Consider the following 27252-nt stretch of genomic DNA (forward strand, 5'->3'; position numbering starts at 1 on the left):
ATAAAAATTCTTTCTTCAAGAGGTTTTCACGGTATTCAAGTTATACAACGCATCGTTTCTAGGAGACGCCCTAGCACTTACATAATGATCAAAAGAATTCATGTCATGATTTCTTCAACAAATTTTACGCTGGCTGTCGACTACCTAACGCAACCCTCAACTTTTCAAATACGGGCTTGAAACTGACAATGACAGTGTTTAAAATTAAAATAGGAATAATAAAAATATTTAAATCAATAAAAAAAAATGTAATTCTAGGAGAGTATTTCGTGCTATAATTTTAATAGAAATTAATCATAAATTTAACATAAATTCAATAAAATAATAAAAAAAAATTAAAAATTAATCCAACAAGAAATACTTAATGTTTTGGCTTTTCTTCTCGCATTTCGATTATTTTATAACATAAATTTAAATTTATTAAATCCGATTGTGAGATGGATTTAAATTTAAGAATTTCTTTTGTCATGCTATTAGAGCCATCTCCATCAATAAAAATTCAGATGGATCAAATTTATTAAATCTTATTCAACGCAAATAAGAGATGCAGCCAAACACCACCGTCCACTTTACTTTACAATCAAACAAATAACCTCAAATAATGAACATAATGCATTAAATTTACATCACAATCTCAAAAACTAAGAACAATCTCATTTCCATGAACAACATTGTGACAGACCCACAAACAACAACAGAAATTTGACAAGGCAAAACTGCGCTAATCATGTTGCATTTATAGCTTCAACAAGCCTAAAATACAAAATGTCTCTTCTTTTAATAAAACATTTACACATTCAGAACAATAATCAACACTCCCCCCATAATCCAACCGAAGATTGAAACCCACATATCAAGACTCAGAATACAATAAAAATGAAGTTTTTAACAGAGAAGAAAACAATCTTTTATTCACATGAGAAATTTATAGAGATTGATGAACTATAACTGGATATAAAACAAACAAAGAAAAAAAAAAACAGAAAACTATATATAATAAGACCAATCAAAGATGAAGATGTGTGGCAGGTCCAATAATGTTAATGTTCTCACACATTTGTACTATCAACACACTTCGGCGCATTCCCTCGCTTTCTCTCCCTCCAGTTTTCCCCCCAAACCTTTGCCTCTGCTATCGCCCGTTCTCTGTCAACATCTCTGTTGAGGCCCTTTGGAGAATCTCTCGGCCGGATGACATGGTTCGGACTATCACGATGCGAATCCTGCCGCTCGAACTCCTCCAATCCCCATTTTCTTCCCGATACCCCGTCACCATCACCTCTTCCAACATCAGCTCCTAAGTTCATCCCTTTGATAGAATCCCTCAGCCTGAGCTTTGGCGAATCTCTATGAGGTGAATCCGTCGCACTTTTACTATCGGAGCTGCCGCCATGGTTTCTTCGCTCCTCCCGAGACCTCGGCGTCGAAGGCCCGACCCTGCTACTCTGCATAGGAGGAGCGTTGGGATCGTAGGTTTGCGAAGCTAAGTAAGAGAGAGCAGTGACGACATCGCCAATAAGAGGTCTGGTTGCAGCTTGCTCCTGCAGGCACATGGCGGCGACGGCTAGAGCTTGGTACAGACCTCTCATGGGATAATGGCCTTGCAGCAATGGGTCTGCCATTTTCGGAAATTTTCGTCGATCTTTGAATAACGGGCGAGCCTGCACCAAATGTGGCTGGATCATAACCAACTCAGAGATTAAAAAAAAAAAAAAGAGACATTTACACGCACAGCGCACAATTGTAATGTACTTACAGATCTAATATCTAAGCTTTGCTTTTTACATTTGTACCACCAAAATCTTCCATATCACTCCAAAAATATCACTTTTTTAAACTTAAAAAAAGGGTGAAATGTGCCTTTTATGTGTGTGCGTGTGTAAAAATTGAAGTTTAGATGTTAAATATATAAATACATAATACGTAGGAATTGAGTGACATGTATGTAAATCTTTCATAAAAAAAATTCTCAGAATGAAGTACGGACTGAATCAAAACATTGGGATAATTTGAGCACATAAAGTGGAAAGCTATTCGTGACCAAAATGGGACAAAAATCTGTAGTAAAGTACCAAAATAGTCCCATGACTGTTTACATGGGTTCATTTTAGTCCCCAAAGTCTCTAAAAATGTCAAATTAGTCCACAAATTCTGTAAATTGGGGTTAAATCATCATCTGTGGAGATTATTTTAGTCCATATCAAAAGAGTCTGATGATTAAATTGGCACTTTGTACACTCTGGGACTAAAACGACCCTACAAAAAATACAGACAAGAATAGAGAGTGGTAGAAGGAATGAAGAAAACCAACCCAAGCAACAAGATTTTGTTCTCCAGTGGGTCTGGTGTTGTCGATTGCTTTCCGTCCTGTGATTAATTCGAGGAAGACGACCCCAAAGCTATAGACATCGGATTTAAGCGTAAGTTGCCCGGTCATGGCGTACTCTGGAGCACAATATCCATAGGTCCCCATCACTCTTGTTGATACGTGAGTTTTGTCGCCAACTGGACCAAGTTTTGCTAAGCCAAAATCTGACAGCTTTGGATGATATTCATCACTGAGAAGTATGTTCGAAGATTTGAAATCTCTGTAGATTACTGGAGGATTTGCCTTATCATGCAGGTATTCTAATCCTTTAGCTGCACCAGCTGCGATCTTCATCCGTGTGTTCCAGTCAAGGGGTTGCTTGTCGGATGGTAGATCTAGGACAAGAAAGCCAATTAGCTAATATATCTTAGGAGAATTTACATACATACTACTCAATTCTATGAATTTGCATATCTAACACCTAAACTTGAATTTTTACGTTTATGCCACTTTACTTTGTCATGAAAAGATGTATTTTACTTCTTTTTAAAGTTAAAAATTGTGGGTTTTTTGATTTGATATGAAATTTTTGGGTGGTATAAATGTAAAAAGTAATGTTTCAGGTGTTAGACATATAAATACATATGACTAGGGTGGTATGTATGTCAATGGCCCATATATGTTTGATGCTAAGTATTTATAGTCTAATTACTTAAATTTGATTTATTGATTTTAATCAAAATTGATATAATGTATAAGGTAACATTTAGCTGTTTAGTGAAGTTTAAAATTAAAAAGAACAATTTTTAAATCTATAAATACGGCTATTTATTTGATATTTTCATCATACATATCCGTCTAATAAGATAGATAGTTCTTAAAAAATATACATTATATGAAAATCGATGCAAGAATATAAAATAAGTCATCAAATTAACAATAAATCATCTATAAAAAAGAATTTTATTGAATTCTTAGCAAACTATTTATTAAACAATAAGCAAGCCTATTCACGAATATAAATGAACAAGACACTTTCAAGCCTGCAAGCTTTTAAAATTTTGTTCAAGCTTATATTTGGTAAGCAAGTTGAGAAAGTTAACATGCCTATATAAGGTGACATGCTCCATGACAACATGCAAATATTACAAACCGTAGAAAATAAACTTGGAGAGGAATAATTCTTTTTATTCTATTATTCATATGTAGGGTTGTCAAAAAAGCTCGTTGTTCGAGAACAGCTCGTGTTCGACTTGTTAAGTAGCACATGTTTGGCTCGTTTGTTAAGTAAATGAGTCGATAATGAACAAATTTTTAAGCTCGAATTATAAAAAAACCGAACATAAACAATTGTTTGTTCGCTAGTGTTGGTCTCATGTTAGCTCGAAATAAGGAAATTATATATATTATTTATATAATAATATATTATATATATATTTATATCTAAATTTAAATCATAACAACTCGTGTGGGTCATGTAGTTCTGCGCCTTCTATTGCGCCTAGTTGGTACAAGTTCGAATCAAACACCATACATCTATTTTTTCAATTAATTTTGACGAGTCAATTTCGAGCTGAATACAAGCTAAACATGAACAATAATATTTAAATCGAGCTCAACACGAACACATTGTTCACGAGCGAATTTCGAATACGAGTAATTTCGAACGAGCTGAACACAAGCCAAGCCTGAGCTCGCTCAAGCTCGGCTTGCTTACAACCATATTCACATGTAAGGTACTTACATATAGGGAAAACAATCTCTCATAACTTACAAACTTACAAAATATATCTAACCTAAATTAGGAAAGGTAATATTTTAAAATAAAAAATAAAATAACATAGAATAGGAAATGAATAAACTAATTAAGAGTTTCTTAAGTTGTCCCAATCAAATCCTCCAAGATCTTCTTAAATTTCCTCTAGGACATTCGCAGATATTGTAGAGACCAAGCTTGGTATTAAACTCTAAGATGGTGCTTAAAGGAAAAGCTTTGGTGAAGATATCAAGAGCTTGATGGTGTGTTGGGATGTAGCTTAGTTGTATAATTCTCACATTAAGCTTTTCTAAGATGAAGTGTCTATCAACTTCAATATGCTTGGTTCTGATGCACATAATTCTTGCAATGTTGATAACTGCTTGACTGTCATAAAACATTTGTATAGGCCTATTGGAGGGACATCCTAGTTCTCTTAACAATTTCTGAATCCATACTCCACAGATTCCCAAGGACAGTGCCTTATACCCGGATTCTACACTGCTTCTTGAAACGACAACTTGCTTCTTACTTCTTTGTATAACCAGATTTCTCTATGCATATGAGCAGAAACCTATGGTAGACCATCTTTCAGTGAGTTCACTGGCCTAACTAGCATCAACGAAGGCTTGAGCCTCTCAATTTCTGTTTTTCTCAAAAATTGATCCATAGCCAGGAGACTTCTTGAGAAGCCTTAGAATCCTGCATATAATCTCTAAATGCTCTTCATTTGGGTTATTCATGTGTTGGCTCGTAATACCAACAAAATATGCAATATCTGGAAATATGTGACAGATAAATGAGTTTTCCTATAAATTTTTATTTTCCCTTATCCACGGATAAACTTACTTCTTATTGTTAGACTTCTTGCAGGATTCCATTTGAGTATCAACAGAATTGCATCCACGTTTTCTTTAATAGATCTAAGATATATTTCCTCTGTGATATAACAATGACTTTCTGGGACCTTGCTACATCTATACCTAGAAAATATCTTATGTTTCCCAGGTCCTAGATTTTAACTCGACAACAAACACTTTTTTGAGTTTAAGAATTTCCCTTTCATCATCACCAGTAAAAAACATATTATATATATATATATATATATATATATATACAATTAGTTTAGCATTCTTATCTCTGTGAGTTTATTTTATGAATAATTTGTGATCAACTTGACTTTAAGAATATCCATCAGATTTCATAGTTTTAGCAAACCTTCAAAATCACACCCTTGGTGATTGCTCAAGGCCATAAAGAAATTTCATGAGTTTGCATAATAGGTGTTGGCATCATTCTCAAGACCTATTGATATCTCCATGTACACTTCTTCCAAATCCCCATTTAGGAATGTTTTTCTATGTCGAGTTGATGCCATCCCCATACCTTGTTAACTGTTGTTGAAAAGAGAAGTCTGATGATATTCAGTTTGAAAACTAGTGTGAAAGTCTCCTAATAGTCAATCCCATAGAATTACGTGAAAATTTTTACAACAAGTTAACTTTGAATCTTTCGATACTCTCATCAGCTTTGTATTCGATGTTGAACACCAGCTTGTATCCAACTATCTTTTATCCTTGAGTGAGTTTAGTAAGAATCCATATGTAACTATGTTGTAGTGCTCCAATCTCCTCTTTCACCGCTTTCCTCCATTATAGATTTTTGAAAAGCTTAATGAATGAATTTAGGAATATACATATTAACAAGCTTAGATATACAAGATTTATAGAATTAAGATAGCTTCATATAAGCTACATACTCTTGAATTGGATATCTAATGCAGCTTTCCTTGTCACTAGTATTAGAAGAGGAAGGGGATCACTCGTGAGTTCTAAACTCCTTACCCAAAAATTCAAGCGAATGTGGTCTCATGTTTTGGTTTGAGCAGTTCTGTCATTGCAAGTTGTCTTCTTCCACTTGCTCAATGTTTTTCTTCCTCCCTATGCATACACGAAATTATTTGTTTTGCACTTTAAGTTGGGTTGGCTGGCCATCCTCAACATGGATTGGAGGGCTAAGTGGAATAAGTAATGAGACTGTGTAGGTGTCATTAAGTGCATCCCAAAAATGATGTTTATTTCCACTCTCCCCTTGAACAACTGATTTGGGATAATATAATTAATACTAAAAAAATATGACATTAATGGAATTATAGTATTTTTTGATGACAGGAGAGTAGCACTTATATCATTTTTTTGTTGGTGACATGCTCAAGAAAAATACTTGATGGATTTATGGTCAAGTTTTGTATGATTTTGGGAGTGGACATGAACAAAAGATACACACCCAAAGATTTTAAGTGGGATAGTAGAAGATAAAACTCTGATGTGATAATAGGTAACAACCATCAAAACATTATGAGATGCTTTAATGTTACGTACCCAACTAAACATTCGATTGATATGATATATTATAGTAAAAGCTGCTTCCTTCCAAAAATGTTTATAAACCTAATGGGTCAAATGAGAAGGGTCGTACCTCAAGGAAATTTTGTTCTTTCTATCAGCTATTCTATCGTGTTATTGGGTATCAATACATGAACTCATACATATAATTCTATTTTCTTAAAAAAAAACTCAAAGATAAAGTTGAAATATTCATTTGCATTATCAACTTTGAGAATCTCAATTTTGAGTTGAAATTAAGTCTGAATCATGTAATGGAATATTTGGGTTGTTTCAGATTTCTCATTTATTAGGAATACCTAAGTGGTTCTAGTGTGACAGCTAATAAATGAGACAAAACCATCTAACAACATTTAAGATTCACATTTGAAGGTCCTCAAATATCACTATGAATAATGACAAAAATGTGTGAGGGTTTGTACTTAAATCAAAGAATAACCATTTCTAATATGTTTAACAAGTTGACAAATCTCACATTGATAAAAAATAAATTTTTAATTGATAAATAAATGAGGATACAACTTAGCAATATAATTAAAATTAAAATGATTTTAACAACAATATCATAACAAGACCTGATTTGCGACAGACATGAACTAAACTGACTTGAAAATTGAAGGTAGATATGTATGTTGAATTAGTTGCGTTTAAAGAGAGATTTTCCATGAGCAGATATAAGTTTTGATGCATTTTAGTACTATCAAACACCTTACCCAAATCCACCTAAAATTTACAAGAGTTTGCAGGAAATTTTGTTATACATTTCATATCATGAGTATGTTTACTAATTGTAATCAAATTACAATCCAACTGTGAAACATATAAAACAGAGAAAAAAATAATATTCTGAGAGAGCTTCACATTTTCTTTCCCAGCGATGTTTGAGTGTTATCTGTTTGCAAGTCTTATTGATCTAGATATAGAAGCCTCTCGATAGTTGAACAGAGCATTGATTTCTTCGGTAATATGATCAGATGCTCTTGAATCTATGATCCAAGTTCTAAATCTCCAATTACTGGCAAGACGAGAGAATAATAAATTACATTAGAGTGTTATGAGGTTGGTGTGCTGCTTTGAATTATCTCAAGTGAGTTTTCTCAGTACTTCAAGTAGTTCATTGGTGAATGGTTCAGCCGGACCTTTGGATATGGTAGCAAAAATAGTATTTTTCTCTTGATCATTCCTTCTTTGTCCAGGTTTCCGGTTTGCATACTTTTCATGAAGTTTAAAACATTTGTTTTTTATATGCTCAATTTCTTTACAATTTTCACGTGTGGGACGATTCTTCTTGAGCTTTGAGACATAGGAAGAATCATGGGTGCACAAGGTTGATCTTTCAATACTCGGTGAGCCCCCATTTTCAATCAATATCAACTTCTTTCTGTTCTCTTCTCTCCTGACTCTAGTAAAAGCTTCGCAAGTAGATAGAATAGGTTTTATTCTCACTTCACCCAATTCCAGAGTTATTCCAACTAAGAATTTGATGGTTCTCTTCTTCTCAATGATGGATTTAAATATCACATTATCAAGTGAATATATTCACACATATCTCAAACATATCAAATTGTAACCAACATTTTGTTAAGGCATTGGAGTATTGGGGCGATATTTAGTTCTTCACAAAGATCATAATGCTTAGTTTCAATCTCAAACAACTCTGCGGTGTTTTCAGTGTTGGAATATGTTTCTTTTATGTATTACTCTCTCATAAAGAAGGTCATCATTCTACACCCATTTGAATTTTAATATTACAACATTCAATTTTTGGATCAAACTAACCAATTTGTTTAGCATCATTGAAATCAATGAGATATATTTGACAGAAGAGTTCAGAACTCTTATAATCATTTAAACAAAAAGTAAATGAAGCAAAATTGCTCAATATATGCCTTTGATTTATTGGACATTTACAAGAGGATGTACCTTGGCGTATGCTTTTCGCTAATAATATACTTCTTACGGATAAGACTAAGGAAAGGATTCGGGATAAACTTGAATTATTGAGGTCTATATTAGAGTCTAAAGGCCTTCGTTTGAGTAGATCTAGAATTGAATAAATGGAATGTAATTTTATTATTAGTATATCTAGTGGCAAAGTTGTAACAATAGGTGATCAAATCATTAAAAGGAGTGAATGTTTTAGATATCTCAGATTTATTGTTCAAAGTGATGGCGATATAGCTGGGGATGTTAGTAGTAGAATTCAAATTGGATGGTTGAAGCGGAGGAATACATCAGCCCTAATATATGATAGAAAAGTACCGCTTAGACTTGAAGGAAAATTTAATAAGATGGTGGAGAGACCTGCAAGGCTTTCCAACGCAGAATGTTGGCCTATAAAAGAGAAGCATAAAACTAAGTTAAATGCTGCTCAGAAGAGAATGCTTAGGTGGATGAGTGGCTTGACTATTAGAGACAAAAATGCGAAATGAATGTATTAGTGAAATGGTTGGTTTATCTCCAGTGACAGACAAGATTAGAAAGAGTCGTCTTAGATGGTCTGGTCACATTAAATGTCGATCATCTAATGATCTGGTTATGAGAGTAGATGTTTTAGATTCAACTTATGTTAAAAAAGATAGAGGTAGACCTAAAAAGACTTGGGCATGTTGTTTAAAATATGATCTTAATTTATTAGAATAAGGTGAAAATATGACACTCAATAGGACACAATGGAGAAACAAGATTCATGCAACCGACCCCACTTAGTAGGAAAAAAGGCTTGTTGTTGTTGTTGTTGTCGTATGAATTTGATTGCATGAGAAGAGCATGCTAACTTTCAAATAACTTTCCATTACATAGATGTGTTCTTCATAATATTAAAAGCATAATGGTTTTGATTGGCATAATAAATTTTTAAACTATACTTTTAAGTTGACTTCTATAGTTCTTCTAATCAAACTAATTTCCTTTCCAAAAGTTTGAGGAATAATTAAATTATTATAAAAAATAATTATCATTTTATAAAATTATAGTTGCAAAGAAAAAATTAAGGTACAAATTTGGAGACTTGAATTTATGAAAGAAAGTTTATTGAGAGAATAAAAGAAAGATAAAGGGAGACTATTGAAAACCAAAGAGAGACCGACTAATACCTCTGCCTTAGGGTGTCCAATTTATGTGTACGCACGAGTATGTGGGTGTGCATGTGTGTGTGTGTGTGTGTGTGTGTGTGTGAGAGAGAGAGAGAGAGAGAGAGGGAGGTAGAGGTGTAACTTAGTCAACTCGAGCTCAACTCAACAAAGCCAAGAGCCGAGCTCAATGAAATAATAAACCAAGTTTGACACCGCTATGATTCAAATTGTTAGATTATAAGCTAGTGAAGTTATAAAATGTTAAGATAAAACAATAAAAAAATATATTAAAATTTAAGAGTTTATGCAAAATATTGTTTAAAAATTTTGAGAAGGATATCTCACTTCTTTATATCAAATGATTTCCTAATATTTATTTTCTGCTTTCTTGTTTTTTATCATTTAAACATGCTTGAAAAAGTGTCATTTTCCCTCTTTAATAATTAATAAGTTGACTTGTAAGACAACTTGAACTACTAGAATTAGTAGACCACATATTTTGATCAAGCTCGAGCTAGGAATAATTTGAGCTCAAATAACTCGTTACACCACTAAAGACATTTCGGAAGGGAGAGTTTGCCTTGACCTGGGATAATGTACAGGCCAAAGATTAAAGAGAGATAAATGTGGTGAATAGAAAAGAGTAGGCAAGGAGTTATGAGTTTATTCTTCTTGTTGTTCTTCTTTTTCTTCTCCTTGGATTCAATCAAGTGTGAAGCCTATCTATTGGTAACTTCTTTTATTTTTTTGATCCTCTCGTCTTCTTTTATCAATATTGGTTGATAGCGTGATTGGTTCCGTTCATGTCTTCTACAATTTGGCTTTTTTTTTATTCTAAAATTCAATCACTGATGTGATTTCATAATCTTTAATCCTCATTCTTATTTTTTATCAGAATGCCAAAAACATTTATCTTAATTGGATTTCAACTAATTTCTATTTTTCATTAACAGACAACAAATAATTATTTTGAGATTAATAGCTGGTTTTTCCATGAAAGTTGCATGGTTTCTGCATCCATTGTTACTGCATTAAAGATATGTATTAGAAATCTAGATTTAAATTTCTTTTCAGTACCAAAGCTAAAGTTTACATGAACAAAAGTACAGCCTCAATAGATCAATTAACTGTAACACAACTTAAGGAAAATCAATCTGGATATTATTCTACACATTTTCATCACAAGCATTATGAAATATGGGTCAATGTTGCTACAATAGATTGAAGACATAACCTAAAAAGCACATTAAGATTGGATTGATAAATTTCAAGAATCATTTGTACAGTATAATATGTTCGACTTTCAAATAATTGAATTTGCTAACAGTGTGATAATAAGAATTGCTCAACTATTCAAGGAAAACGTAAAACCACTTTGCTGATAGGAATAAAGAGAACATTGTCATTAATATATTATCAAGAGTAAATTACGTGATCAATTCAAGAACTTCCAACATGGTTAACATAATATATTTTCTTACTAAGATCAAAAATCTAAGGCCAAGCATCATGTAAGAACTGGTAAACACAAACAAGTGTCAGCAAAATGTATAATTAAATTTAATTATATTGCTGAAGTTAAAGATTATGATTAAGAATTACAAGAACAGAAGGATTCTATATCCGATGTTGCATTAAATAATAAATTTAATTTGTACTAGAACCCATCCAATCATTGACTTAAAATCAAACAAAGGTTCAGAAAAGAATAAAAAATTGAACATCAAATTAAGACTTTAAAATCAAATAAGCCAAATAAGCAAAAATTGCTATACTTTATGTACACTATGATAATGCAATGCCTCAGAAATTTTTGTTCATATTATCCTTCATATTGATCGATCAGCAAAATGTATAGAATTTTATATTTTTATTCTTCATTGCTCGATTTATAAATTCATAAAAAGAAATCTTCTTTAGCACATTGAATAAAAACAATAATTTTGGTTCAAAGTTAGAGAAAGCATGAAATTTAAAATTGCATGTTTGATTATTTCCAAAAGTACATAATCTATCATCGTTGCTCCATAAACTAATGGCTTTATTTTCCTACCAAGAAAGTTTTTTTTAGTTCTTTATTTATTTATTTATTTTTGAACAAGACACACTGGTTATTTAAATCAAAGCAATTTATGGTTTTCGATTAACCAACAAATAATTTAATAAGTCTTAAAAAAAATTTATTTCCACCCTCAGAATTATCTAGTGTATTTATTAGAAAATTTACAAAAATATTATCATCCTTCTTTGAGTTTGCTATTGTGTTAAAACATCTCCTTGCATGTCCATATGTGCAAGCATGCTTAGGTACAAATTCTAAATATGATTTTGAAGGGGTACAGGAATTAAGGAGCTAGAAAAATATTAGATAAGTTACAAACCCTTCATAGATTCTTACGAATAGAAACTTCAACATTTATACTACCAAATTTACACTAAAAGAAATAAAATTACAAAACATTCCCCCAACCAAGAAGGAAGGATAAATATAACAGTGTTGTTTAAAAATGCAATGAAGCAGATCAAGAGAAGCACTTCAAGATTGCCTGAAAGATTTTGGCATACCAAAAGCACATTTGGAATCGGTGAAGCATGCTCTCACTCATGTTGCAACCTCCTTTCCATGATAAGACTACTATAAATTTTTATGAATTTCTTAATTTTTATGTTTCATAGCTTTGCATCTCGCAAACATATTTGAAAATAGTTTCTCGAAGAGATTCGAACCATTGATCTCTCTATTGGAGTGAAGAACAATATCACATGATCACTTGACAAATGATCAAAATCAAGCTTTGAACTTACTCGTGCTTCATAAATAATCTCCATTAATTATTTTTCCCTTATTCTTTATTAGCGTATATCTTTAAACCACCAACTATGTTTTTTGGTGAAAATTGAAATGCACTTTATAGTATAATTTCTCTAATTCTTTCTTTTCTAGTGGCTCTGCATCTTGTATAATGTGTTCTAGATATTAATGTTTGCCTCCCAAAGAAAAAAAAAAGAAAAAAGAAAAAAGAAGAAAATTAACAGAAGCTAAAGGGATATCTTCTCATAGCATTCAAATAATGTATGTTATATCATAGTTCTATTATAGCATCTCCCAAGGTAAAACTCATGTCACGACACAGGCCAAGAGCAAATTTCCAAAACAAAAACAAGAAGGTCAAAAGATGAAATGAATTTTTTTTTTTTTTATTTCTAATACTATCACTTACTAATAAATAAAATTATTCAAATAATCGAAAGAACACTTGTGAAAGAAATTAAATTAATTAGTTATAAATTTACTTTTCTTTTGACAACATTTATACAATGTCACTTCATTCAATTATTTTCTAGCTCAAGATTTAAACCTGAAAATTATTAGTTTAAAATTATCATGAACTTGCTACCAACTACTCATGATTATATAATATAGTAATGTAACAGAAAAATAGGGGGTTTTACCTATATAGCACGCAAAATAATAGTATTGACATATTTCACTCATAAAACTTTAATATTACGGAAACGGAACACAAAACCTGTTTAATAACAAAAAAAAACTTCTTTTATAACTTTTACGTTTATTGTTAGAAAATTTGTTTAATAACAAAAAGAAATAAAAGCCCACTCTACCTACAGTCCTTAGGATTATAGAGCACCGCCATTTTTGTGTATATTCGATGAATCAACCGTCTTCTTCCTGCTTCTTTCCTATCACACCATGAAAGAATTGATCAAATGGATACAAAGATACTGTACCCACAAATCTCTGTGGCTCGATTGTTGTTTCTCCATATTCCTCTGCCCTGTCTTCTTTCCATAAATAGCAACCCCTAGGCTGCGTAGCTTTTTACATTGCATGTTTTTTTTATGTTTCTCTATTTGTTGTTATCGGGATCTGAGATTGTTGACCGAATGGCTTCCCTGTTTCTTGGGCCACCAATTCTGCGGCCGACAAGAGAAATGCTAGGATTTGTTTGTTCGCCGATGCGGTGAAGGCGGAGTGTGTTATTAAATAGATTTTCTAGTGATAAACGTAAGTGTTAACAGAAGTTTTTTTTTTATTAAATAGGTTTCACGTTCCGTTTTTTGTAATATTAAAGTTGTGTGTGAAATATGTAAATACCACTATTTCACGTGCTATTTATGTAAAAACCAAAAGAAAATAATATGTGCGCTAGTCAAAACATAATAAATCGATGTGGAATCATTTGACAATTTATGATTACAATTTGATCAATCAAGAAAATTCATAATATCCATTATACCACGTTGCATCATTTATACATTGATATTTTTTATATATGCATTTGTCTTAATAGCACCGTCAAAGCATAACCTAAAAACACCTCACCCATGACCGATACATCCCTAGTCAGCCCAGTGGGGTGTGATCTTCCTTTCACTAATGTCTAAGATAGAAAAATATCAACACGCACGGGTATTTAACGTTCCCAACTAGTATCACAATTTAATGAACTCCATCAATAAACATACACATGGAATCATTCTATAATTTATCTCATTCTCATTTTTATATCATACAATATTTTACATATTGAGAAATCTATGACACTCACTTCAATATTATCATTAAATAAATAACAGATGAATCATGATAAAATATGTAATAACAATCAATTAAAGTATCAGTCACATTTCATGCAATAAGTTTAAAAGAAACAACATTATTACTTCAAGTAAAAAATATGAGTACTCACCTCGTATGAGATGCCTTGCTTTCTCTTTTATCTATTAAAGGTAAACTCTTTACCAGAGTACCTAAACATCATGCATATATACAATTAAGATTCCTATACCTCGTTAAATAAAATTATTTAATCTTTAAATAGTTAGTTTATTGTTATTCATATTTGAATATTATCATAATAAATTTTATTAAATTTTCAAAATACTAAATTTATTATTTGAATTACAACTTAAATAATTTCTTAAATTATTTAATATAAATTCTAGTTAATTTATTTTTATTATAATTTTCATATCAAAATTAAAATTATAAAAACTTTGATTTATTATATTTATGTATATTTATTAGGATATCTTCTCTGTTATTTACTCACATTTCCTTTTTAATTAAATTAAATTTAATCCAAGATCCAAAAATATTTATACTTTAATTTAAATAATTACTAAAAAACTTTAATTTAAGGGCCCATTTGGAGCAGCTTATAAGTGCGGGGGCGTTTTTGAAAACGCTGCGATACCATTTGGATCGCGTGTTTTGCCGCTTATCCAAAAACGCAGTTCAATTTTTATACTAAACGCAGGCCGTAGGTCGAACTCCGCAGTCGACCCGCGAGCCGCGTTTCCGGATAAGCTTCTTACATATTTTAATTTTATGAGATAATGAAAAAATATAATTTTGTATAGCTCCTTAATTTAGCCCAAAATTTTCACTCAATTTCTCAAGCCTACTTGCACTCGGCTTGACACACTATCATTATTCGCAATAATCTTGAGCCTTCTCTCGCGACATGTTTGGCCACCATCTTCAATGACGCTCACTTGATCTTCATCTTTTGCATGCTTAGTCTTGGTTGCAGTTTGGATAGTGATTGATCCCTCTGTGTTAGCTCTCATTCACGCGCTTGGTTATCTACTAGTGCCCTGCTTTTTGCAACGTCATTACTTCAACTTCACTATGCACCCTCGATCTCCTCCCTCTTGATGAGTTCTGCATCTTTTGCTCTCTATCTTGTTCCTTCTGCTTCCCCTGTAGCTTGCCTCCATTATGATGGAAAATCGAAACTACTCGGGTTGTTTCGTGTCCCACTCCATCTCATACCCTTTGTATCCCGCTCCATCTCAATTACATAATAGCACGAACTGACAAGCGCCGGTTCACTCTAGCAAGTTGTTAAAAGAATGTTTATCTTGCAAACAAAAAGTAGAATTTTAGCTTTTCTTAAGTAAAATCTTATTTAAATTTTTTATGAGTTTAGGAAAAAATATACCTTTATATAGCTCCTCGATTTAGCCCAAAATTGCCTCGCAATTTGTTCATACTCATCCTCAGCTCGGCATGTTGCCATTGCTCACAATCAACATGAGCCCTCTCTCGTCGCATATTTGGCCTATGTATTTCTTCCTTCGTCTTCACCCTTTGCATGCTCACTCTTGCTTTCAATTCACATAGTGATTATCTCTCTGTCTAAGCTCTCATTTGCACATTCAACTATCTACTAGTGCACCTCTTTTGCAACGTCGTTACTTCGACTTCACTCGAGATCTTGTGTATAGGTTCTCCCTCGATCTCCTTCTCCCTCTTGATGTGTTAAGCATGTCATTAGGGCTGTGAAATTGGCTTGAAGTACGTAAATCGCTCGAAAAATTGAATCAAAATTTAGCTAGAATCAAAATCGGCTTGAAATAATTGAGCCGAGCTATGAGCCAAATTAAAAAATCGATTTTATTTCGATCCCCGAGCTATGAGCCAAATTAAAAAATCGATTTTATTTCGATCCGATCGAAATCTAATGCACGATGGATATTAATCACATTTGTGAATTGTAATAAACTCGCATCTCTCTTATACCGAAGAGCAAAAGGCCAACACCCCAATCGTACAATTCAGGGCCGCTCAAACCTTTGACATTAAATAATTTCGGTTTGCCTTTCTCGCTCTCTCTTCAGCTCTTTCTCTCCTGTCTCTCGCACCGCACTGGAAGTTAAGTAACGAACCCCTAAATTTTTGTCTACCTCTCTCTCTCTCTCTCTCAGCTTGCATCTCTCCCGCTCTCGACCGGATCACACCGTAAAAATATGTAAGAACTGAGTTTTGAGAAAAGTAAATTGATATTGACTTTTGAACTACAACTATTTTACTTCATAGTTTTTTATTTATTTATTTGCTTCAAAGTAACTATTTTCCTTCATGGTTCTTTTCAGAGCAAATCTCATTTTTTTGTTGATTCGAACGGATATAATTGTTCAGAGGTTTGCCATGAATATGTTAAGTTTCGAGTTCATCAGTATAAGGAACGAAAGCTGGATTTTCAAGATTTATGTCTTTGTAGTGATATTAACACTTCATCAAGTTATTGCCAAAATGACAATTTGAAAAAGCTACTCTTTTTTATGATTTAGCTCAGGTTTTGTTTGCTTTATTTATTGCAATCATAGTTGTTTTTTGTTGGCATTTTGTGTTTTCATACAGGCAAATGATTTGAAAATCATATCTATATTTCACCTTATCTAGGCCAAACGCATTATTAAGCTACCCTTTCAAAATCATATCTGTTTTTTGTTGGCATTTTGTGTTCTCATAAGGTTTAACTCTCTAGGCACTAAAATGCTGAGTGAATTGTAAAGGTCGAGTCAATTAACTATTGGAATTTTTTTAAACTCTTGTTAATATAATAAATAATTTAGATATTAGGACTCATCGTCGTAGAATTAGATGATGAAACATAAAAGACAAATAAAATTATTTTTATGAGTAAAATTCAAGATTTCAAAATTTGGGATGTTCAATAAGAAGCAAATGTTATGTGAAATAAAGTAACAAACACTATTAAATAAGTAGCAAAAGATAAACTTGGAAAATCAAAAGAAAAAGTTACTATAAATAAAAAGAGTTGATGGTGGAATAATAATGTGCAAGAAAATATAAAATATAAGAAGTTATATTACAAATACTGGTTTAAATGTAAAAGCTTAGAAAAATATCAAACGGCCCGCAGGGAGTCTAAAAGAACAATCCGTGATGCTAAATATTTTGCTTTTAATGATCTTTATAATAAATTAGATACTAAGGAAAATGTGAAAAATATATGTATAAACTAGCTAAACAAAGAGAAAAAGAAAAGTAAAGATTTAACTCAAGTAAAGTGCATTAAAGATGAAAATCAAAAAGTGTTTTTCTTAGAAAAAAAATATTCAACATAGGTGGATGAGTTATTTTGATAAACTTTTTAATGAAGTTTCTGAAAAAAACGATCTACTTTAGTGATCTTAATATTGTTAATAATAATAAAACAATTAGTTTTTACCGTCGCATTAATTAAAAAGAAGTTGAGGAGGCTTTAAAGAAAATCAAGGGTGGAAAGTCTGTTGGACCCGATGATATCCCAATTGAAATGTGGAAATATTTAGGAGATTTGGGAATTTCATGGCTTACTAAACTCTTTAATAATATTTTAAAAACAAAAAAGATGCCTGAGTGGATGAAGAGTACTTTGGTCCCCATTTTTAAGAATAAAAGGGATGCACGAGAGTGTGCAAATTATAGAAAAATTAAGTTGATATGTCATGCTTTAAAATTATTGGAAAGGTTAATTGAACATAAGTTAAGACACAATCCGAGCTTTTGATTTAATTTTGGAGCAATTGATGATCTTCAAACTAATTTCTCAGCCCTATCCCCCCACTCCGCCCTTTAAATTAAATTGCAGGTCATTACAATCTTCATGTTTATAAAAATTTTATTTTCAAAATATGCATATCAGCTATATTTATGATAATATAATTTAATCCAAACCTCCAAAATCTCCCAAAAATTTATCAGTAACTATCCTGTCGACTCTTTTGATAAGATTATATAACTTGTTAATAGAATCATCTAAAAGTTTATTATTCAAATATAACAAAAATTTGTCAAATTGATTATGTCATATTATATCCTTTTTAGACATATATCTTTTTATATAACATCCATCTCAGAAGCACTGTCTAAACATAGCACAACATACACTTAGGTGATACATATCCCGTCAGTACGGTGGGCCAGAAAACATGTATGTTGTTGTCTGATGTAAAAATACACCTAGTTACCCTTGGCTAATACATCCTGCACTATGCAACAAGATGTGATCTTAATTCCACTATTCACTATGGTGGTACAAAAACATCAATGTGCTCTATCCAACAAGTACCATACAAACATTATCAACTAACATACACATACAAACATTCCATAATTTATCTCGTTATCATTCTAATATCATACAATACTTGCCTCTATGAATCAATACATATATATTCATTTCAATATGATCAATAAACATAGAACAAATATATCATAAGTAAATGTGCAATAACAATTCAATTTAGAAGAAACAAAATTATTACTACATATAATAAATATGAGTTTTTAACTCGTATCAGAAAACTTGCTTTATCTTTTATCTATAAAATATCAGCCTCATAGTAGAGAACCTAAACATCATACATTATTAGTATTTTTTCTTCGTTATTTGCTAAAAATTTTCTCTTATATAAAAATTTAATGGGTTGCATTAAATTTAATAGAAAATTTTTATTAATGATATTTTTGGTATAACTTATTCTGACATAAATCTCTCTAAATCATTATAAATTTTAATTATTGTTTTTGAAGTTTTTTCAACAAATAAAAGATTTAACAAAATTTTAAGTTAAATATAATTTACATTTTATTCTTTGCTCTATAATGACATAAGCTATTAAAAGAATATTTATCTTGCAAATAAACAATAGAAATTTAAGGTTTCCAAGTAAAATTTTGTTATTTAAATCTTTTATTTGAGGTTAGGAAAAAACACATTCCTACAACTCCTCGTTCTAGCCCAAAATCGTCGCTTGTATGCGTGAGTCTATACGCACTTGGCTTGGCACGATGCCACTACTCATTATCAACTTGAGCTCTCTCTCGCACACATTTTCCCTGTCTTTGTTGTCGCTCGCTTTGTCTTTCACTCCTGCTTGCGATTCGCACAATGATAAATCCCTTTGTTTCGACTTTCGTTCATGCACTCGGTCCCCTGCTCGCACCTCACTTCCGCATCGTCATTGCTTTGTCTCGTCTCTCGTTCTATCTCGTCCCCATTGTATCTTGCTCCATCTCGATTCCGTAACATCACAAATTGAGAAGAAAATTATTAAACTAAAGGGAGATCTTGTACATTTACAAAACAAGTAATATCTACCATAAATATTAATGATATAGAGTGCACCATGGCATTTCTCGAAGCGCATCTTTTAGCCTTTCATACGATAGTAATGATGTTGTGCTCTACTATAGCATCTATAAAAACAGATCTCGTACATTCCTAATATGAAAACATTTTTTAAAAAAAATGGGAGGAATAAAATTGTTCTGTGATCATTTTTGTCTTAAATTTTATAAAATGCCTTATTTAATACCATAACTCATAAAATAGTACCCAAAATGATCCCCCTATTAAAAATGATGAAAATTAAAGGTTAAAATCCGTGCTAAAAAATGAAGGTGTTATGGGAATTCACAACTTTAAATTTTTATAAAATCTAATAAAAGACTTTTTTTTACGTTTGGATATTCATTTTTATCTTTTTCGTCGATAAAAATAAGTGGAGACATTTTTTTACAAACTAGATACATCAATTATGTGTGACATTTTATAATCAACAAGCGCAAAATATGCGACTGATACATGAACTAGCTCCGTTTTGACATCTACAAGGGCACATCTCATAGTACTCTTAACACACACACACACACACACACAAAAAAATCAAGGCCAAATGTATTCTGATTTTAGTTCCAATTTACTAGTTACCTTGAATGCTATTAAGCTTTGCCAATTGACTTGATTTAGAATTATGAATCCGAGTTTGCAATGAGTTCAAAACGAATGGGTAATTAAAAAAGATCTCATAAAATATTGATTAATAACAATTTGAACAAGTTATTCTACAACATAAATGTTTAATCAATAATACTTAGATCAAATAAGAAAAAAAAAGGTAGAGGTACTACCCAAGTTACCAAGTTAATCCAAAATAAAAGCAAAATGTGAATTGTGCAGAGCATAGTTAAAAATCATAAGGTGATAACTCTTGATCAAAACAAAAAGTCAAAGTTGAAACAAATTTAAATTATAGAAGGGAACTAGGGTATAGTAATAATCATATATGCATTGACGCGGGGTTTGCTAAGGCTGAACCGGTCCAGGGTTCAACGAGGGGGGATGTGACACACAGACCCTAGTCGGATTAGTAGTTAACTTCCAGAAGGTTGGACCGAGATGGATGTATGCTCGCAAGTGGAGAATCCTCCTCCAATGTTTTGGGAAATAGTGGGATCAAAGTGCTGCTAGGACGGCAGACGAAGAAATAAACGCTTTGACAGATGAAGTCGAAGCTCCCCCAACCCCAGGAGACTGATGCGGGGCTGTCAAGATTGAACTGGTCCAAGTTTGAGGCAGGGGAGCTGTTGGTTCAGCATTCAGGTTGAACCGTCCAACCTTAATTAGGGTTGAAGTGTGGTCGCCCCTTACTCCCCCCCCCCACACACACACAAATACTTATCTATTATGTTTATATTTGTGGGTGTGTTATTCTCTGTTTAGGGTTCGTTGAAATTTTTGTTTGGATAGCTATTAGCGTCCTATTTTCCCACTTCTACGGTTGTATCCAACGGCGAAAAGGTGCTCTAATTATATATCGTCTAAGGTGGTGACAATCTTTCCTGCATCTCGCACTTACGGTCCATCTCTTGCTTGCTGCCATCCTCTCCCTGCACCCTACATCGTTGTTGTCTCTCCTGCACCACTTATTACCCCTGTTGCCCACGTCCTCTCGTTGTCGTGATTCCTACCAATCCATTTCCATCCTACCGCCACACCTGTGACCCTCCCCCCACAATCACACTGCCGATGTCCCCCTTCCTGCTACAGGTCACCATTACCTGCTCCCAACAGACACTCCTTGTCTTTGCTGCCCTTTCCACGCCCTTCACCAGATGCTACCCAAAACAATCACCTATACTTCCCCTCCCTTCCTATCCTTCACAGCCACCTTTCCTCTTACCTCATCCTACAACCCATTCCTGCCACAACCACCAATCAGCCAACACCCACTCAGCCCACCTCCCCCATCTCCAAGCCCTCCAACCCCCTGTCCACCGGTCCTCCCATCTCGCCCTAGCCGGAGAGTCGTGTTGTGATGTATTTCTTTACCTGTTTTTGAGTCGTTGTAACCCCGTTATTTTTTAGTAATAAAATTTGTTTTCCTTTTGGACAGGTTAACTCTGGTATCCATTGAAAAGTATGCTAATAAATAGCATATAAATCACCAACCTTTTACGAGCTTTGAATAACTAAGAACTACTATAAAGTACACGTATGCTTATAAATGCCTCACATACCTGCCTTCAAATGCACTGATAACCAGACCAACATCTAAGAAAATAAGAGGAATGTGCTAATGAACCTTGAACTTGGAAAAAGTCTCAAATCTATGCCAACTGTTCTAAGAGATTACTGACAAATCTAAATATCCACAAAGCCACTTTATTATGAAAAAATTTCCAATAACATTATTACAATGTCCTGGTGAGTTATTAAATCCTAATTTAAACAAGTGTTACATTAAAAATTAAAATAAAAAAATATATAATTGATCGAGCTACATTGCATGTAGGACAAGGCTGTAAGACTGATCCATATAGGCCATTTTAAAATTAGAATATAGAGACCTACAATGGGCCACATCACCGATATGATAGGTCAAAAGACCCATCACTATGCTTTTATCTTCCTCGAGGTTTGAAGTCCCGCTTATAAGCTTTTTAATGAATGCAGCCCCTATCCAAACTAGTTTAGGTTGGAGCAAAATCAATGCTTCCCTTCCAAAAGATATAAGCCCTAGCTAAGGAAAAATTCTGAACAAATTCTACGCAAAAAAGCTTGTCAATCAAAATCAAGTCCAGCAGTTAAAATCATATAAACCAAAAAATAAAAAAATAAAAACTAACATGTATTGGACAAGATTCTCTGAGTTGAGATGAAACTCATTAATAAATGGTGTTAATGTCAACCTGTAGTTATGCATCAAAAGCTGCCATACTTGTATGCATCTATTATTTAGCAAAACTGATGCAAAGAACCTTTTCCAGTAAATAGGTAGATACTAATCTTGAAAGGAGGTCTTTGACGCACCCATGTCTATAACAAAACCTACTCAGAATAATTGAGATGAGGCAACTCATAGTTGCTAGCTAGACTTCTTGGACATTACAGCACAAAGCCCTCCTTCAACACCATTCAACAAAACTACTATAGCTGTCAAAAAAAACAAATCAACGCTAATACTGAATTTGAAAGCAGATCTTTGATGCACCTAGATTTTCAATCCAATTTAAACAAGATTCCTTCCATGAGGCAACCTAAGGTAGCTGAATAGGACACAGATGTTACGGCTGAAAGCCAATAATCTTGGCATACTTATGGTTATTAATTATGGGAGATTGCCATCATATGAAGTTTCGAACCTTGATTAAATAGCAATGGTGTGCGTATTAGGTAAACATTTTGTTAAAACAAGTATAATCTACCTTATAGAAAGCTTCACCTGAGTTTTCCCATTTATGCATTAACAAGGCTCACTAAACAGGATTAACTTTTCTTGACAAATAAATTATTTAATGTAGATGCATCAATAATGTACATTTTAATCGATTGGCCTATAAAGCTTTACTTTATATTCACTTAATTTGACTTACTAAAATAACTCTTTTTGTAAGATGTATAATTAAGTCTAAATAACATACAAAATGCCGTTCTATTGATTAAAACATGTTATGTTGAATGTTTTAAAGGCCCAAAAACCCTTAACTTTGCTTTAACACTGCAATTTGAAAAAAATAAATATAGCACAATGACCCAAAGCTTTTTTAAAAATTTGTGTGCAAAGCAAACAATTATATATTTAGAGTTCCTGCATATACTAAATGAGATTAAAGAATAAATTGACATAAAATTATTATATTTTTTTGAATCAATATATTAAAGATGAGAATACTTGATGTTTATGTCTTCAGATCCAGGGGTTTGTAGTGCAAAATATCAGGCAACAGGGACGAAAAAATTTATAGGTCACAAACTCTTAGGCTTTCAAAATCTATTTTTTACTTTGATGAAAATATGAAAATATTTAAAAATTCAATATCCTTCTACAAGAAATTAAAAAAAAAGAACGAAGAAATTCATACAAAAAGTTGAAATCCATGCTCTTGTTGAAAACCAAATTCTATTTAATTTGGTAAAATCACTCGATCAAATCATTAGCAAAAATTAGAACAAAAGAAAATTAGAAGAAAAACTCACCAATATAAAAAAAAATCAAGCCTCATGCTTGTACAACAGATAAATTCTCCAAAAATCTTTAAATCGTTTGCTTAATTAAGGAGATGACCCTCTAAATTAGAAATAATAGCACATCCAACTATAATTAGATTCACAATAATTTTTTTTAAATTTTGTATATGCTTAAGAAATATGAACTCAAAAAATCTCCCTGGAATTTCATATCCATCAATTAAAAAAACTCAAAAAGAAGACCAATAGATATGACTTTCACAAAAACATCACACCACATTTAGATAAGGCTGTTAAATTTTGATTAGCATGATGAAAAATCAAATCATGATTTGCCTTCATACTAAAATAGCTCATGCACAGTATTCACAGTTATTAAGAGAGCCAGCTAATACCATAAGGACATCCACATTTACACTAGGAATGGCCCCACTAAAAAAATAGGAATACAAGGACAAATTATGGATGGTGAACTTGATATAAAAAAATTCCATCAAAGGGAAGAAGAGAGGGAACTTTTTCCAATAAAGCAAAATCTGAGCAGCTTAATTATATATTGGTTAAATAGACTCAAGATCAGCTTAAAATCCTAAATGCAATAACATACCAGATGTACATAGATAATTTATTAGATAACTAAAAGGAAGAAATCAACCTCCCATTTGAACAAATAATTGCTAGCACAATTAGAAATCAACCTCCCATTTGAACAAATAATTGCTAGCTGAATTAATTTCCAATTTCAACCAGCCAGTTCTTAATTTTTATTGCTTAAACGTTATCTGAACATCATTCTATTATGCCAACTCTACTTTTTTTTACCTAATTCTGAACTTTTTCTCTTGTTTCTTTTATTTACAAAGTATTATTTCCTACAAGTTCCTAGTTTGATGACTTCCAACAAAGTAAAATTACTTGTCTTTTTAACAATAGGGAAGAGAGCATAATAAATTTACATTAATTGAGAACATCATAAAAAGACAAAATCTGCCAACTTGAAGAGCAAGGGTTAACCATTCATATTTTAATGTCAGGTTAAGATGTCATAGTGTTAGACAGATATGGACTCTATGGACCTATTAATGCCAAAATTCCTCGACTTTTGACAAATTGTTTGCAATTCTATGATTGTGTGCTCAGAGAATATCATTTGCTAGTATGATGAATTGATAAAACATTAAAAAGTAAATCAACATGTAGAAGCTATCCAACTAATTTCAACAATTTATGCAATTAGAATGCCTACAAAAAAGATTAATAACATCAAACTGTCAAAAATTAATAGAAATAGCAAAAGGATGGAATCTAACCATGTAAATGATCCTCAAGTGACCCCAAGGGCATATATTCATAGACAAGAAGGCGTTGATCCCCATCAGCACAATAACCAATTAAATTGACAAGATTGGGGTGATGTAGGAGGCTGAGCATAAGGACCTCAACCAAAAATTCTCTATTTCCTTGAAGTCCATTCCAATCTAGCTGTTTCACAGCAACAACCTGCATAAAACAACATTCATTCTCAGATCTAGAATATATACTTTCAGGTGTAATTCTCTACAAACATAAGTGACCTTATGTAATTATTCATTAAAAAATTTAGTTTCAGATGTAAGTCCTAACAAAAGATAGAAAGTTATGAAATTTATTCATTAAAAAATTTAGTTTCAGATGTAAGTCCTTCTAACAAAAGATAGAAAGTTATGAAATGAAATTGTAATGTATAAGTGATACATATAAATACATCATCCACAAACAAATGCAAATTAATGTGATGTAAGGTACTAATTAAATGGAAATTTCTTCAAACCTGGCCGCTCTCCAACCGGCCTTTATACACACGGCCAAAGCCACCTTCACCCAATAAGCATTCAGCTCTGAAGTTCTTAGTAGCAGTAGCAAGTTCGCGAAAGCTAAAAGTCTGCGCTGCAATATGTCTGGTATTTCCTTCTTTATGAACCGATGTTTCCTTTTTTGACTCTGAAAAACTTCTTGACTTTGATTTATCTTCTCAAGCAATACATAGTAAATAAATAAAAAATCAATAGACATGAAAAACAAAAAAAAAAGATGAATCTTTGAAATATGCAAGCAATAGTGCATAACATACGAATGGATTAGATTCGGTGGCATGGGACAAGCAGATAGAAAATATTCCAAAAACTGCATGCCATGTTAGCTGAGAACTTATAAGAAAAAAAACAAAGTTCAGATTATTTCAAAGATGAGTGACAAACGTGAACTATATAGCACTGGACCAAGTCATCAAAGAAAAAAATTGTAACGATATTTCATTAATCTCTTGATTGTGCAGGAAATTTCACTTGATATAGCCACGCTGATGCAAATTTGTATCAGGACATCCTTAAACAATTTCATTACATTCATCAACCATAAATCTACACGTATGATACTTCATCCTCAACTTTCTGAAAAATCAAACATATCCATGATGAAAAAAGAAGAAATCCGACTCTCCATCTAGATCAATGCACGACTGTATAAAACAACAAAATAATACCACAAGAATCGCTCACACAAAGAATCATACGATAACCATACTTCTACTGACAGCTTCGCAGCTCTAATTCTTTCCCATAATCAATATTTATAGAATCCAAAGCCCCCATACAGAAACTCGTACAAAATCGTTCATTCCAGTTCTCTTGAATACTGAATCACAAAACAACAGATCAGACCAAATAGAAGCAGAAACAAACATTCCAGATCGAGCAGAAAAACGCTAACCGAGCTCAAACCCACTCGGTCTTTCAAAAAAACATCCACCAACATTCAATTCTTAACAAAAACCAGAGGAGAAAAATGATCACCAGAGCTAACCCTCGTCATTTGGTTCGAAGAGGGCGCCGCGGGAGCCTCCTTACTGAAATCTCTACCACCAGGTTTCACCTCTCTGTTCTTCTCCTCCACCTTCTCCAACGATCCGAAACATGGCAAGCAAGCCATCTCAGATCGCTAGGAGAGCAGCACAAAATGGCGATCTTCCTCCAGGCCGAGCTCTTCTAACACCTCCAGTCCATCACTCTCAGCCTCGATCGCATCTATACTGATCGCAACTGCCACACAGCGCCCATTGCAGAAAAAGGGAAGGTGAATCAAAAACAAATTTTGCTCTATACGGAAAGGATTAAGAGGAGTGCAGCGCTACCGCAATGGATGGTGGGATGAAGTAGGAAGAGAGAGGGAGGGAGGGCTGAATGATGGAAGAAAAATCGAAAAAGTCAGCATCTTGTGAGAAAGAGAGCCGCAAAATAGGATTATTAGTAATGACGGTATCACCTTTATAATACTGTTAATAAAGATTTATTAAATATATTCCTGAACTGTCGACCAGCATTGGCGTTTTACGGATTTGAGGTGTTTTAGGGGTCTAATTATTGCCCAAGTGCCCTCCTCGATCACAGCCGCGTATTGCGATTGTATGACAGTGGGTCCATTATCTAGGTTCACTGTATACCCAAGTGCCCTCCTCGATCACAGCCGCGTATTGCGGTTGTATGATAGTGGGTTCATTATTTAGGTCCACTGTATAACCCACTGTCATACCCACTGTCATACAGTCGCGATGTGCGGCTGTGATCGAAGAATGCACACAGCTCTACGTGCGCTCTCCGCA

At 32.9% G+C, this 27252-nt stretch overlaps 1 protein-coding gene across 2 annotated transcripts; it reads right to left on the reverse strand.

Annotated features, from left to right (window-relative positions):
• Nucleotides 1-793: 793 nt before the first annotated feature.
• LOC110021573 (probable serine/threonine-protein kinase PBL7) lies at nucleotides 794-26882 on the reverse strand. 2 transcript variants are annotated; one of them, XM_020720129.1, is made up of 5 exons: nucleotides 26447-26882; nucleotides 25426-25595; nucleotides 24926-25115; nucleotides 2312-2703; nucleotides 794-1661 (listed from the first exon to the last, which is right to left on the reverse strand). In XM_020720129.1, exons 1-5 carry the CDS (start codon nucleotides 26580-26582, stop codon nucleotides 1050-1052), a joined length of 1500 nt encoding a protein of 499 aa, XP_020575788.1. In that variant the 5' UTR covers nucleotides 26583-26882; the 3' UTR covers nucleotides 794-1049. The 2 variants fall into 2 exon arrangements, with proteins under 2 accessions (XP_020575788.1, XP_020575780.1); XM_020720121.1 differs by having other exon boundaries at nucleotides 25426-25622.
• Nucleotides 26883-27252: the final 370 nt, after the last annotated feature.

This window comes from Phalaenopsis equestris, unplaced genomic scaffold (genome assembly GCF_001263595.1).
Source record: "Phalaenopsis equestris unplaced genomic scaffold, ASM126359v1 Scaffold000002, whole genome shotgun sequence".
NCBI classification, from domain to species: Eukaryota; Viridiplantae; Streptophyta; class Magnoliopsida; order Asparagales; family Orchidaceae; genus Phalaenopsis; species Phalaenopsis equestris.

Excerpts from the sequence above, each read along its gene's own strand:
- LOC110021573 (XM_020720121.1), bottom strand. The coding sequence starts at position 26,582 with ATGGCTTGCTTGCCATGTTTCGGATCGTTGGAGAAGGTGGAGGAGAAG. Across the intron at positions 25,116-25,425 it reads GCCGGTTGGAGAGCGGCCAG|GTTGTTGCTGTGAAACAGCT; the intron begins GTTTGAAGAAAT and ends TGTTTTATGCAG. Across the intron at positions 2,704-24,925 it reads ACTTGAGGATCATTTACATG|ATCTACCATCCGACAAGCAA; the intron begins GTTAGATTCCAT and ends TTCTTGTCCTAG.